The sequence below is a fragment of the Oenanthe melanoleuca genome, chromosome 1 (assembly GCF_029582105.1).
Source record: "Oenanthe melanoleuca isolate GR-GAL-2019-014 chromosome 1, OMel1.0, whole genome shotgun sequence".
In the NCBI taxonomy this organism is placed as follows: domain Eukaryota; kingdom Metazoa; phylum Chordata; class Aves; order Passeriformes; family Muscicapidae; genus Oenanthe; species Oenanthe melanoleuca.
The window spans coordinates 111,001,339-111,016,059 of record NC_079333.1 but is presented as its reverse complement, the minus strand read 5'-3'; the positions used below and the strand labels follow the sequence as shown (position 1 = coordinate 111,016,059).

General features: G+C 47.7%; 2 protein-coding genes across 2 annotated transcripts in view; both read right to left on the bottom strand.

Moving 5' to 3' along the window:
* Nucleotides 1–12,353, bottom strand: part of SON (SON DNA and RNA binding protein) — a 27,081-nt gene extending 14,728 nt beyond the window's left edge. Inside the window, 12 exon segments of the mRNA XM_056492099.1 lie at nucleotides 1,093–1,284; nucleotides 2,493–2,633; nucleotides 4,023–4,183; nucleotides 5,487–7,085; nucleotides 7,088–7,267; nucleotides 7,270–7,533; nucleotides 7,536–7,625; nucleotides 7,628–8,511; nucleotides 8,513–8,831; nucleotides 8,834–9,573; nucleotides 10,661–11,392; nucleotides 11,581–12,353. Of these exon segments, the coding sequence (XP_056348074.1) occupies nucleotides 1,093–1,284; nucleotides 2,493–2,633; nucleotides 4,023–4,183; nucleotides 5,487–7,085; nucleotides 7,088–7,267; nucleotides 7,270–7,533; nucleotides 7,536–7,625; nucleotides 7,628–8,511; nucleotides 8,513–8,831; nucleotides 8,834–9,573; nucleotides 10,661–11,392; nucleotides 11,581–12,353 (6,075 nt within the window).
* LOC130256505 (uncharacterized) lies at nucleotides 10,405–14,721 on the bottom strand. The gene has a single exon (XM_056498246.1). The coding sequence runs from the start codon at nucleotides 14,501–14,503 to the stop codon at nucleotides 12,917–12,919; it is 1,587 nt and encodes a 528-aa protein (XP_056354221.1). The 5' UTR covers nucleotides 14,504–14,721; the 3' UTR covers nucleotides 10,405–12,916.

Below are 14,721 nucleotides of genomic sequence, written 5' to 3'. Positions count from 1 at the left end.
AGTTAAGGTAAAGGCAAATAAAAATATTTATTTACAAAATATAAAAACAGTCAACATAGTTACAGACATTTATAAAGATATACACAACAGGAAGGAAAGGAAGGTATGTTAAATATATGTACTGCAATGAAATTGGGAATGACATTCTGCACAACATCTCAGGGTTTTACTGGAGCAGGAGAGCCCAAAGTGCTGAGGGAACAAGGAACTGGGTGCCCAACCATCAAATTCTGAGGGACTCTATAAAAATGCTGGCTAAGTCATATGCTCTGTGCTTTTGGTGCTGTAAAAGAGCCAGAACAAAATTCCTTCTGTGCCTCAGGGAATGAACTGAACAATATCAGAAAGGTCTTGAGAAACAAAATGCCCCAAGTGCTGAGATGGCTTTGTCAGAAATTGATGGGAGGGCTTTGGGGTTTGGCTTTGGAAGGTGTGAGAACAAGGCTTCAGGTGCACTGAGGCACAAGCAACTTCAAAATATTAACATCTGTCTTAAATATTTAATTTACTTAATTACAATGACCCCCCCAAAAATGTTCTTTGGAAGAAATTTCAAGGGGAAAAACACTTGCTTTGGTTTTTTGTAGATTATTATCCACAGAATTAGATTCTCCTTTGCAAGGGCACGTGCAAGACAGCCATGGGAGAAAATGTGACTGGAAAGCTAAAAAATCAACACATCCAGAGGAAGTGACTTACAATTTTTAGTGGATTACATTCCAGTGTGATGGTCTTGTTCTAAGACTGGTGGGACAATTTTAATTAGTACTACAAACATTATTGTGCAAATATCAAAGTATTATTAACTAACCTCTGCAGGAAACTGAACAAGGAAGGTTTTAATCTTCCAGCTACACTTGAATTCTGTTGAGACCAAGAAGTCACCAGCTACCAGAGGCAGGATGGGCACAGGCTGCTCCCAGCACTGCCCACGTGCAAATCCCCATGTGCAGAGCTCAGCTTAGTGCAGTGTCAGGCACTACCTTTTGAAGTGCCTTTTTTTTTCTTTTTGCCAGACTGCAGTTTGGTACCAGAGTGGCCAGGTGATGGTTTGGGGTTTCTGATCTGATATGCTCTCCTTGGCCTCCTTACCTCAATGGCTGGCTTGGGGAACACGTCGTCCTTGCCGTCGTCCTTGCCGTTCTTGTCCACGGGAACCCACTCTCCATACACACTGTCTGCCTCCTTCTTCCTATGCTGAGAGCCAGAGGAAACAGGGAATTCCTTGGACAGGCTGACCTGGTTTTTTGGTTGGGGTGGTGGTGCTGGTTTTATGCTGGGAGTCTGAAAGAAATAAAATGACAAGAAGTTAAGATTTGAAAACACATGACGTGGTTTTGTTGCAAGCACCTGGGATTTGGCTTTTACAGAAATTCATTCTTACTCTAGAGTAATAAACCTTTAAAATTAATCATTTTGGCACACAAGTGACCCACAAATTGTGCTGGCAGAGAAGATGAAAAACCTCTTAAAACAACTTCAACATCCCAAAAATCCCCAACCCTCCTCTCCCAGCTGACCCCACTCACACTGAGAACAATCTCCACCTGCCACCCAGGTATTTTATATGCAAAGCTCCCAGGTAAAAATCCTGGGCAGCAAAACATTGCCTGTGATTAAAAGCTCCCCATGAGTGGACAGAAAGCAGCTCTGAGCATTTGGGTTTCTAATTCTGGGCTATTTTTAGCAGCAGCCTGAGTCTCTGAGCAGACAATGTCTATGGCCTTGTTTTGCTTGGTGCTGTTTATGTATTAAAAACCTGCAGAAATCCCTGCCAGGATCCCTTCCAAGAGACAAACACAGCTGGCAGCACTGGATAATGTTGGATAAACTCCTGGGAACATGGATGGGAATGGTTTTAGGAGAGAGAAAGAACAAAACTAAAAGGGTCAAAAGCAAGATCAAAAGGCAGAGCAGCCCATAACCAGTACAGAACATTCCTCCTCAGAGTCTGGGAGAATTCCAAGGTTTCTTGAGTTTCCTTGTAGCCATTTCTAACAATACAATAAAAATCTAAATCCATTTCTACCTTACACCCTACATAAATGTGCACTGCTGCCTATTTTGTGTACCCCACAAGCTACACATATTTATACACAAAACCAGTAATTTTATTTCTGTTTTTGCTGAGCATATTAAACTTTTCTAGTGCTTTATATACTGCAAAATCAGAACAAAATTTAATGGGAGAACCCCCCCACCCCAAATAAAACTGAAAAAAACCCACCCACCACCCCAAAAAACCCCAACAAAATTTAAACTAATTCTAATCCATGCTTCAAACATTTGATTTCCAGATGCATTTAAAGAAGCACAATTTTACTGATATTATCAATTTAATCTTGATGGAATTGGGAATGTTTCTTTAAAATTATTAAAAAATACTTCCAGTTTCACCAAGATTATCAACCCTTGATAAATTTCTGTGGAATTCCTTGCATTATTTAAAAAGAGCCAGGATTTAAAGCTTTGAAAATACAAGTAGCACTCACACTTAAATTGAAGAAAATAGGTTTGGGTTCACTCAGCTTGAAAGGATGGTTATAGAAAGGACGTTCTTCCTCCTCTTCATCAGAAACATGAGGCTTGTTCACTATCACATCATCAGTGCTCTGAGCAATCTTCTTGCATTTCTGAAAAATAAAACAGAGCAAACCTCAGCTCTGAGCAAACCTCAACTTTCAACCCAAACTCACAAAGAATATTTCTATCAAAAAAAGTGGTTTTCTTTACTAAACCAGGAGGTGGAAAATCTTTTAGTAACAGCATCAATAGATGTACTTTGGATATTCTACACAAATGACCCTCCACAAGCATGGCTTTGCCAGGCACTCCTTGGCTGCTGACTCAGTTCCCTGGCAGTGCAGGGACCTTGTCAGGGGTGATGGCTCCAGAAGAGCTCAGATTCCTCTGGAATACTGGGGTGCAAGACACCCCCATGTGATGTGCAACAGAATTAAAACACAGAGTTGTTATGGGGAAATCACAGTCAAACTCAGAGGAGCCTCCATGGGGGGGAGAGAAGAGGAAGAAAAGGACCAAAGACAAAAATAATTTCTTGAGAGATCAGAATTTTATAGTTGAAATGTCCTTCCTGATTTCCTACCACCTGCAACTGCTTCTGTGAATAATTTTGAGTCAAAAGAACAGAAACATCATTCAACAGGTGCAGATTTGGGGCCTGCAGATCAGCACAAGCCATGCTGGATCTGGGTCAGGGTAGGTGAAAAACCACCCAGGATGGCACCACAGGGCACCTGCACCAACTCAGTTCAGTACCTCTGCTCCCCAGCCCAGGCACAACTGCAGATTGTCTCTCAGCACCTGGACATTGCCTCATCTCAGATTATTTCTATAAACACAATTTCAGAACTGTCACACTCATGATGCAATTAAAAAAAACAATCAAGGCACTTTTCTATTCCAGATTTTCTCAATTCTGAGGGATGTCCAAGGCCAAGCTGGATGGGCTTGGAGCAACCTAAGACAGAGGAAGGTGTTCCTGCTCATGGTAGGGGGTGGGACAAGCTGAGCTTTGAAGTTCTTTCCAACTCCAACCACAACTAACACCACTAGAACAAAAAAAATCAGGAGTGAAAGCTTTGCATTTCACTGACAGGACTGCAGGGACAACTACCTATTTGCACAAAATTAGAACAGAATCAAACAAAAAATACGAAAAAGCAAAATAATTTGATTTCATGCATTTCCATGCAATTAAAAATACCAGTTTTGATGATTAGAAAAAAAAATGCACAAAGAATAAGGGCTCAAAAGGGGGCTCAGGCTTTGGCAGGGGCTGCCCAAGGAGGTTGCAGTGTCCAAGTGGCACTCAGAGCTCTGGGTGGGGACAAGGTGGGCATGGGGCACAGCTGGAACCCCATGGGCTGGGAGGGCTTTTCCAGCCCCAGGGATTTGGGGGTTCTGACCACAAGGCTGCCAGCAGCACGCAGTGACAACCTCCCAGATTCACCAAGCCCAGCATGGTCATCTCCAGGCTGGATGCTGCTGCTCTCCCTCACCTCAGTGAGCTCCTTCAGGGTGTCCCTTGAGGATTTCTGGTTGGCTTTGTCATCCTTCTTCTGGGACAGCAGAGGCATCAGGCTGGGGGGCAGGGGCACGCCAGACTTCGCGCACATGGCGGCCGCGTTGGCTTTGGCGATTTCCAGTAGCTGGGCCTTGTCTAAAAACATTTGGTTTTTTTAAAGAGAAGTTATTATTTTTTATAGATGCTTGTTTTCATAATAAAGAAGTGTTTCTGGCAAATTAAACAAAATTCTAGCTGTGCTGTGCATTTTGTATGTTCTGTGAAAGTAACTGGAATTGCACTGAGCTGCTCTGGACTTTAAGGCTGGGCTGTGCAGAAGGGAAGTGGAGCTGCAAATGTAACCCAAAGCACAGCAACTACAACATCCTCCAACCCCCAAAGTTCTGGTGTCTCTTACTGCACTAATTCATTCCTGTTTTGGCAATACTGAGTCCTTCCCACACAGCATAAAGTCCAGAGTTTCCTCATCTCTCTCTGAAAAGCTCTCACATCTCTGGAGGAAGTTTCATCTCCAAACAGAAAAACAAGCTCTGAGTAAAACCTGCTCTTGCTTAAAATACAATTAGATGCAAAACTGAACAGAACTTGCTTTAATAAGGAGAAAAAGGACAGCCCTAACACAGAAATAGGAAATGAAATTAAATTAAGCCTTCTGCCAGTTTGCAAGTAACTCCCTAAATGGAAAGCTTCCATGGTAATTCTGAGGCAGGTTCAGAATCTCAGGTCCACCACAGGAGGTTTCCTTACACACTGGACAAGAGCTGATCTCCCAGTTCAAACCTTCTTTTCCCTTATTCCCTCACTACCCAAGGAAATAGCACAGCCTCTTTTCCTCCAAGCAGAGAGAAAAGATGCAGCTCCTAAGATTTTGTTTTATTTTCCAACCTGCTGGGTGGTCTGGGAGTATTTTCAGAAACAAGCCTCACTTTCCTCTAAGTTCTTACCATAGGAAAGAGGCAAGACAGAGTTCTGGGAACAGATGACAACTGAGCTTGGGACTCTCTAACTGGCACCTGAATGACCTTTGTTCTCAGGAGTGGAAATTCTAAATTTTCTTACAAATATAAGATTTCTTTCTTAGCTATTTTCTTACATACAAGCACTTGGCTTTTACTATTACCATGAAACAATTTACTTTCCTTTTACTATTACATGTGGAATGTTCCTGGATTCTACACTGCAATAGTAACAACTAAAAAAGTAGCAACAATCTACTTTTGTACAAAAGCTCTAGAATCAAAGAAAAAGTGGCTCTAAGAGGATTTAATTCAAATACTCAGTGTTGAGCTGAGCATGAAATCTCCTGCTGGAAGTCACTACCTAAAACTAATGCAGAGTGACTTCCAAGAAATCCCTCATGAATGCTCCAGTTAAAACCAGACTATGCAAACCCACCCACCGTGGAAAATGAAAGACTGCCAGTGAAGCAGTGACTCACCCAGGTCTGTGAGACGCTTGGGGGACCTGCTGGAGAAGTCGGAGGAGCGGGAGCGGCGCCGGTCGGGGGATCGGCTGTAGCGGCGCCGGCCCGAGGAGCGCGAGCGCCGCAGCCGGATGGGGGAGCGGCTGGAGCTGCGCCTCCTGCCCCGCGAGCGCGAGCGCCGCTGCCGCAGCGGGGAGCGGCTCCTGCTGCGCAGCCGCAGCGAGATCCGCCGCTCCCGGGAGTCGGATCTCCTCCTCCTGTCCGTAGACCTCGATCTGTTTCTCTGCGAGCGCTTGCGCCTGTCTCTGGACAAGGAGCGCCGCCGTCGCGACGCCGACCGCGACCTGCTCCTCCTCCTGTGCCTGGAGCGCGACAGGGAGCTGGAGCGGGACCTGGACGCTCTCCTGCGCGTCGCCGAGCGCGAGCGGTTCCGCCTGGAGCGCGAGTCTGTGTCGTATCTCTTGGATCTGCGCTGGGAGGACCTGGAGCGGCGGCTCCGGGACCTGCGCGAGGATTCCTTGTCTGCTGCTTTCTCCACGGACTTGGACTGGCTCCTCTGGCGAGCGGCCGACCTGGAGCGTCTCCGCCTGGACCTGCGCAAGGACTCCTTGTCTGCAGTTTTCTCCACAGATGTCGACTGGCTCCTCTGGCGAGCCGGGGACCTGGAGCGCCTCCGCCGGTACCTGCGCACGGACTCTTTGTCTGCTGTTTTCTCTACGGATGTGGATCGGCTCTTCTGGCGGGCGGGAGACTTCGAGTGTCTGCTGACAGATCTCTGCGGAGACTCTTTGTCAGATGCTTTGTCAACGGACTTGGATCTGGATTTTTCACGTTCCGAAGACTCAGAACGTCTGCTTTCAGGGACAAAGGAAGAGTCCTGCTCCTCGGACTGCTCCAGAGGCACGGAATCCTGCTTCTCCTCATCTGCCAGAGAGGGCTCCGCATCCTCTCCCTCCTCTTCACCACTGGAAGACTCTGACTCATGCTCATCAGATGATGTGGACTCTCTTTGTTCAGCTGTCAAGGAGGGCTCTGCCTCGTCTCCTTCTTCTTCAGCAGTGGTAGACCTCGATTCAGCCCCATCGGGGGATGCAGAACGTCTGTGTTCAGCTGCCAGAGGTTCCACATCCTCTGCCTCTTCACCAGCAGTAGACCTTGACTCTTGCTCATCTGATGAGGTGGAATCTCTTTGTTCAGCTGCTGAGGAGGGTTCCACATCCTCTGCATCTTCACCAGCAGTAGACCTTGACTCCTGTTCATCTGAAGACGTGGAGTGTCTACGCTCAGCTGTCAGAGAGAGCTCCTGGTCGTCTGCCTCTTCACCAACGGTGGACCTTGACTCACGTCCATCAGGAGACACAGAGCGACGCTCAGCTGCCAAGTCCTCTGCTTCTTCATCAGCTGTAGACCTCGACTCACGGTCATCAGAAGATGTGGAGTGTCTACGTTCAGCTGTCAAGGAGGGCTCCCCATCTTCTACATCTTCCCCAGCAGCAGACCTCGACTCACGGTCATCAGAGGATATTGAGTCTCTTCTTTCAGCTACTAAGGAGGCCTCTGCATCCTCTGCCTCTTCCCCAGTGGTTGACCTTGACTCGTGCTCATCAGAGGACTCGAGGACCGATGTTCTGTTGTTAAAGGCTGCTCCAGATCCTCTGCTTCTTCACCGATGCTAGATCTTGACTCGTGCTCATCAGGGGAAGTGGAACGCCTCTCCAGATCATCCGTTTCTTCATCTGCAGTAGATTTCTGGTCATGGCCCTCAGGGGACACGGATCGTCTGTGTTCAGAAGTACAGAGGACTCCAGACCCTCCTCCTCCATGGGAGACTTTGGCTCGTGCCCTTCCTGGTAGGAGGATGTGGAGTATCTACGCTCAGATCTCAAAGAGGGCTCCAGATCCCCCGTTTCTTCACCAGGGCCTGATCTCACGCTGCAGTTATCAGGAGACACAGAGCGCCCTTCAGGCATTAAAGAAGGCATTGCATGATCCATTTTTTCAGTAGGGATGGATTTCAAGTCACTGTCATCAGGGGACATGGAGGCTCTATCATTCAGTGTGAAGGTTCGAGACTGTCTACTTTTCCAACAGTGGTGCATCTCAATTCCTGCTCATCAGGGGATGCTCCATGTTGATTTTCAGGTGTTGGAGAATGTCCTGCACATCCGCTTTCTGAAGAGTGGTGAAACTCACCTCCTGGCTCTCGAAAAAGAGGTGGTCACGTTCAGCTGTCAAAGCAGAGTCCACACCCTCTGTTTTCTCAGCGTGTGCCAATCTTGACTCGTACTCTGCAGGTGACAGAGCCTGTTCAGATGTCAGAGAAGGTTCCTTGGCTGTTACTCTCTCAGCAGGGCTGGACTGCAGCTCCTGACCTTCTGGGGTCATGGGACATTCACCTTCAGACAAGGACAACTCCTGCACCTCTGTTTTTCCAGCAACAGCAGGCTGCAACTCCTGGCTATCGGTGGATATTGAACTTTCACTTTCAGATGCTTCAGAATGTTCCTCCAATTCTTTTTCAACAGGACTGGATCCCAAAGGATGCCTTTCAGGGGATGCATCGTACTCGTTTTCAGGCAGCAAAGAACACTCCTGCACCTCTGGTTTCTCAGAGTAAGCACGGAGCAGCTGCTGCACCCCAGGAGATGCAGCGTATCGGCTGTCTGGGACCAGCACTGGCTCCTGCACTACTGTGCCTTCAGCTAGGCCAGACTGCAGTGTTTGGCCTTGATGGAAGATGGAATATTCACTGCCAGGTGTCACAGAAGGCTCCTGCACCTCCTTCTCAGCAGGGCTGGCTGTCACCTCCTGGTCCTCAGTAGTCTCAGCATATTCATTTTCAGGCAGCAGAGAACATTCCTGCACTTCTGGTTTTCCAGCCAGGAAAGAGGACAATCTGTGATCATTAGAAGCCACAGCACTGTCAGGAACCACAGCCTCCTCCTGCATCTCTGCCTTCTCAGGAGAGCTGGACCTCAACTCCTGGCTCACCCAGGACACAGCATGTTCATTTTCAGACACCAGAGCAGGCTGTTGCACCTGTTTTTTCAGCAGAGGGTGACTGCAGGTCCTGGCTGTCGATGGACTCTTCAGGCATCTGATAAAGCTTCCGCAGCTCTGCTTTTTCAGCAGGGGTTGATGTCAACTCTGGGCCATCAAGCTCTACAGTGTACTCATTTTCAGACACTTGAGAAGGCTCCTCAGCTCTTTCAAAAGGGGTGGGTGCCAGCTCATGACCATCAGAGGCAACAGAACACCTGTTTTCCAGTACCACAAAGGGCTCATGTACCTGTACTTCTTCACTGTAGGCAGATCTCAGCTTGTAGCCATCGGGGGACGCCAGGTGTTTCAGTTCAGATGATTCAGCACCTCTGCTTTTTCTGCAGGGACAGGTCTCAGCTCGTGACTGTCAGGCAGCAGCAGAATCCCACCTTCCGATGTCACCGCACTCACTGGGGGCTGTAGTTTTTCAGTTGTGCCCACTGATTCACAACCATCAGCAGACACGGAGAAGCCACTTTCCAGTGAGAGGGAAGGCTTCTGGATCTCCACTTTTTCAACTGCAGCAGATGTCAATTTATAGCCCTCAGGAAGGATGGAACACCGAAGCTCAGATGCCACTGACAGTTCTGCACTCTCTCTTTGTTCAAAGGAATTGTACTTTGCTTTGTGGCCATCGTGGCATATGGGAATCCCACTTTTAGAGATCACCAAAGACCCTGCACCATCTATTTTTCCAGTTAGGTATCTTGATTCGTGCATGTCTGAAGACCTGGAGCAGTCAACCTCAAGCACTTGTGGAAGTGTTGGACCATCTAAAGCTTTGTCAACAGATGATCTAGAATCATGAACTTCGTAAGAAGACACTGAAATGACGTCAGCAGACACCTCAACAGAACCACACACAGATGTCAGGGAAACATCAGGAGCCTTGACTTTTTCAACAGATAAAAAACTTTGTTCACTTCCATGTGGTGACTTAAAGGACTCGCCCACAGACAATGGATGCTCCTGTATTGGTGCAAAGCTGGATCCTGATCCATGTCCATCAGGAGATGTGAAGTGCCCACTGTCAGGAGCCAGAGAGGCTCCTGCATCTGGCCTGACTCACAGCCATCAGGGATCACAGGGCGGATCATTTCAGGCGGCAGGAAAGGCCTCTGAGCTTCCACTGCTCCAGGGCTGTCAGCCAGCTGGGAAGACTCACGTTCAGGTACTTGCAGAACCTGTGAAAGCTCCGTGTGCTCACCAGGGATACGTTGTGATTCGTGACCATCAGACAAGTTGGAGAGCCCACCTTCAGACGGGAGAGTAGAAGACTGAACTTGCATGTCTCTAAGTGCTGGAGGAAGCTCTGGACCTTCTACTTCTTTGAGAGGTGCAGGTCTGGACTCATCTCTGGATGCGGAGAGATGGAATTCTGCTACTGAAGAAGTTTCTGGATCTCCCCTTCTTTCAACGGATGAAGATCTTGACATGGATGTGGAGTGTGGAAGTTCAGGTAGCACTGAAGACTCCAGAGCTGCTGCTTTTTCATTTGATCCATTTTCAGATGTCACAGACAGCTCTGAATCCTGAGTTTTTTCCACAGATGTGGATCTCAATTCCTGGTCATCTGGGGTTTTGGAGGTATCAAATTCAGATGTGGTAGAATGCTGCATATCTGCTGGTTTTTCAACAGATGAGGAGCTTTCCTCAAGGCTCTCTGAAGTTTTGGAAAATCCACCTCCAAATGATGGCGGCAGCACTGGGCCGTTTACTCCTTCATCAGACAAAGCTCCTGATGTGGGACCATTAGAGGATTTACCTTCACTTCCAAAAGAAGATTGAGGAACATCCTGATCAAGACCTTTGGCTGACTCCTGAAGTTCAGAAGACTCCACATGCTTGCTACTGGACTTTGATGAGGATAACTTATCTTTCTTTTCTACAGATTTGGACCTTGACTTAACGCTGTCAGAGGACTTGGAACGTTTCCGCTTGGATTTTTTTGAAGACTCCTTGCGCTTTTTTTCGACAGACCTAGACCTAGACTTGTAACGTTCAGAAGACTTTGAGCGTCGACGCTTGGATTTTCGTGAGGATTCCTTCTCTTTTCCACTGATTTGGATCTAGACTTGTAACGGTCAGAGGATTTGGAGCGCTGCCGTTTGGACTTCCGTGATGATTGCTTTCTTTTCTCTACTGACCTGGACCGAGACTTGTAGCGATCCGAGGACTTTGAGCGCTGGCGTTTGGATCTCCGTACAGACGCCTTCCGACCTCTTTTCTCAACAGATCTTGACCTGGATTTTGAACGATCAGAGGAACCAGACCGATGTCTGAACCTCCAGGAGTATTCTTTGCCTCCTCCCTTTTCTGAAGACCTGGATCTAGATTTTGACCGATCAGAAGACCTGGAATGTCTGCGGCGGGATCGCCAGGAGGACAATCTCTTCTCCACTGACCGTGACTTAGATCTGTAGCGGTCGGATGACCTGGAACGTCTCCGCCCGGACCTTCGGGAGGACAGCCGCTTCTCCACTGACCTGGACTTGGATCTGTAGCGATCAGAAGACCTGGAACGTCTCCGCCCAGATCTTCGGGATGAAAGTCGCTTCTCTGCTGACCTAGACTTGGATCTGTAGCGGTCAGAAGACCTGGAACGTCTGCGCCCGGATCTTCGGGAGGACAATCGCTTCTCTGCTGACCGTGACTTGGATCTGTAGCGGTCGGAGGACCTGGAACGTCTGCGCCCGGATCTTCGGGAGGACAATCGCTTTTCCACTGACCTGGATTTGGATCTGTAGCGGTCGGATGACCTGGAACGTCTGCGCCTGGACCTTCGGGAGGACAGCCGCTTCTCCACTGACCTGGATTTAGACCTGTAGTGGTCAGACGACCTGGAACGTCTCCGTCTGGACAATCTCTTTTCTGCTGATCTGGATTTAGACCGGTACCGGTCAGATGACCTGGAACGTCTGCGCCTGGACCGCCGGGAAGACACTCTCCTCTCTCTCTTCTCCACAGATCGGGACCTAGATTGGAATGCTTTTTTCTGGAAACTGAATAGTTTCTGCTCCTAGAGCGTGCTCTTTTAGAGGTCAAACGCCTGGAAGTAGAACGTGACCTTGATTTTTTCTTCCGCTTCCTAGACCTGGACTGAGACTTGGAACGGCTCCTTTTCTGTTTCTTTGAATCATGTTTTTTCTCACTGGTTCTGTGACTACTTTTTTCAACAACATTCTCAAGCCTCATGAGAGTCTCCTTCATTCGTGCTGCCACATCAGGCTGCACATCAGATGTTTCTGAGTCTCTTTTCTCCGAGTCCTCTTCTGGAGTTGCTTCTTTGACATCCTCAGCCTCTGGAGTGTCTTCCAATTGGCCTTCCTCTATAAGTTCTGGACCTGCTTCTGCATCAGTCTCGGGTACTGGAGCTGCTTCCGAATCTTTTGTCTCTGCCTCCAACCTTACAGCTGCTTCTGCATCTTTCAGCTCTACCTCAGTCTGAGGAGCTGTTTCAAAATCTTGTGTTTCTGCTACAAGAGTCCCTGCTGAAACTTCTTCCTCCGCTGCATGTGAAGAACTAAAAACTGTTTCTGCTACTAAAGGCTCAGATGTTTGAGTCTGCTCTGCATCTTCCTTATCAATCACCATATCCTCCACCTGTTGACTCTGTACTCCTTCTATGTATTGTGCCTCAGCTGTCACTTCATGTTCCAGTGTGGTTTCCAGGCCTTTCATATCCCCTGGCTCTGGAACTGCTTCAGAAGATTTTATTTCAGAAGCACCCAAGATTTCTGGAGCCTCTTCTGCAACAGATTTTGCTTCTTGAACTACCTGAAGCTCTTGCTGCTTTTCGGCATGCAAGTATTCTGGAACAGCTGCTGAAGCATCACCCATGGGTACCTCAAGCTCTTCACCTGTTCCAGCACTCTCCAACCACTTCGCTCCTCCAGCTTCTGATGCTGGCTCCAGATATTTTGTTTTCTCCATTTCTGAGGGTTCATTACTTTGTGTGCTGGTTCTCCCTTCTGCAATTTCATGTTCTACAGCAGATCCCTGAGTTTGCACATCTGTCAATTCTGTCAGTACTCCTGATGCCATACTGTTTTCTTCCACTCTGGGCAAAGACTCCAATACTGCTGCTGAATGACCTACTATTTGTTCCTGAAAAGATTTTGAATCGGTTTCTGAAGTTTGCACAGGTTCCAGGATTGCTTCTCTGTTCCATGTCTCTGCTTCTGGAGCGTGTTCTGAATCCTTTCTCTCCCTCAGCACCTCAGTTTGGGAGGTTCTTGTGTGTGTCGTGACCTGTGACTGTGCAATGATGGAACTCCCTGTTTGGCTCACATGGAGAGGTTCTGTCTCTGCTGTGGCTTGCCATGGCATCACCCCTGCCGATGCCTCAGCCTCTCTAACTGGTTCCACATTTTCACGTGCAACCACAGGTTCAGGAGTCCTTTCTAAGGCAGGAAGCCCTGAACTTGCAACAGTCCCACAACGCATAACTTCTGAAGCTCGCACACCTTCCACTTGTACGGACATTGAAGCTGTTGTAAAGTTTTTGCTTCCACCACAGCTGCTGGTCTCAGGACTCCTCCTGCACCTTGTGTGTTTTCCTTCTGCAAAGACAGGGCAGGTACCAAATCTCTCACGTGTGACTCGCCCTCAGGTCTTGATTCTCTCTGCAGCAAAGTACCTTCTGAATCTTTTGCTCGTGGACTTCTAAAACCCTCTGCCATCTGGACTTCTGGAGCTGTTTGGGGAACGAAGGTCTGTACAACTGCTGCAGGTTCTGAAGTTGGTCTTAATCCTTTTGCCTCTGCAACAACATTCATACCTGCAGATCCCTGGGCTCTGTCCACTCTCCTCGTTTCTGTCAAGACTCCATGTTGTAGGAACATTCCTGATGCACCCAGTGCTGCTGCAGGACCTGTGGTACCTTCCACACCTTTGCCTTGCAGACTTTCGTGACCTGCTCTGACATGTTTTGCTACAACACCCACAGGTTCCATGGTTGTTTCTAAAGCTTCCACATGTCCCATAGCTGGTTCCATATCCTTCATTTTTGTAACAGCTCCTGGTCCTGGAGGTGTTTTGGCACTTTTTATTTCCACATGGGTCACAGGGGTGGCTGCAGATATTGTCAAAGGATGTTGCAAAGGTAAACCTGCTTTTAGAACACTGGAAGCCTCCACAGGGCTGCCCTGTGTCATGCTCAGATTCCCAGATATAACTGATGGCTGCAGGGATGGCTCCAAAGTTCTGCTCACACCCCCCAGTTCTGAAGATTTCTCCACACTTCCCACATTTCCCATGTGCAGAGATTTTTCAGTTGTTTCTGGAATTTTCACTTCTTGCCCAGCAACAGCCATGTGAGCTACAGTCACAGCACTTGGATGTGCCCAATTTGCAGGTGCAGGAGTTGTTGTCACACCACTTGCCAAGGACACAGATTCTGAAGCTGTTTCCAACCCCTGTGCTGGCCCCTGAGACACAGACTGATGAGATGCTTCTGAATAAGTCAACACCTCCATGGTCTCAGGCTCGAGAGCTGCGTCCAAAGTTTTTACTTCCCCAATGCCTTGAGATGTCAGAGTGACTTCTGTACCTCTCAGTGCTTCTACTGAATCTTTCTGAATCTCTGATTTACTGACAATTCCAGATGGCATGCTGGACCAAGTATAATTTCCAGTATCAACAACACTGGCATTAATAGCTACAGGATAAATATTTTCATGGGACTGTTGAATTTGTTCTTCGCTAGTGCAAATTCTAGTTTGAGCTATACTAGTATTTTCTGGGATATTAGACTGGATACTTTCTAAATTAAATGGAGGATTTGTTGCACACAAAGTCCCCTCCCCACTTCCAAGATTTTCTGCAGATTGCTGAGAATCAGTCACTGAATGAGAAACAAGTCCTAAAGCTTGACTATCAAGCCCCTCAGCTGGTTTTGAGCACAGTTCTGGCTGCACTTGGCCAGCCAGGTTTGCATCAGCAAACACTCCATGCTGTACATTCAGTTGGGAGCTGGGCTGCTCTGGCATCAAGTGAGGAGCTGGCTGCACGCCTGCAGGTTCTCCGGGACGTGCACTCAACTTGGATTCCTTTGGTTGCTTTTTATGCTTCTTCTCTTTCTTTCTTTTCTTCTTCTTTTTCTTCTTCTTCTTTTGTGTTTCTTGTTTTTCTTTGCTTTTTTCCTAGGAATTTCATCTTCACCAGTTGAGCTTCTTTTTGTAGACTGAGTACTATTTTTCACAGTATT

What these genes read in the sequence shown, in the direction of transcription:
- LOC130256505 (XM_056498246.1), bottom strand. Translation starts at nt 14,503, where the DNA reads ATGCCAGAGCAGCCCAGCTCCCAACTGAATGTACAGCATGGAGTGTTT.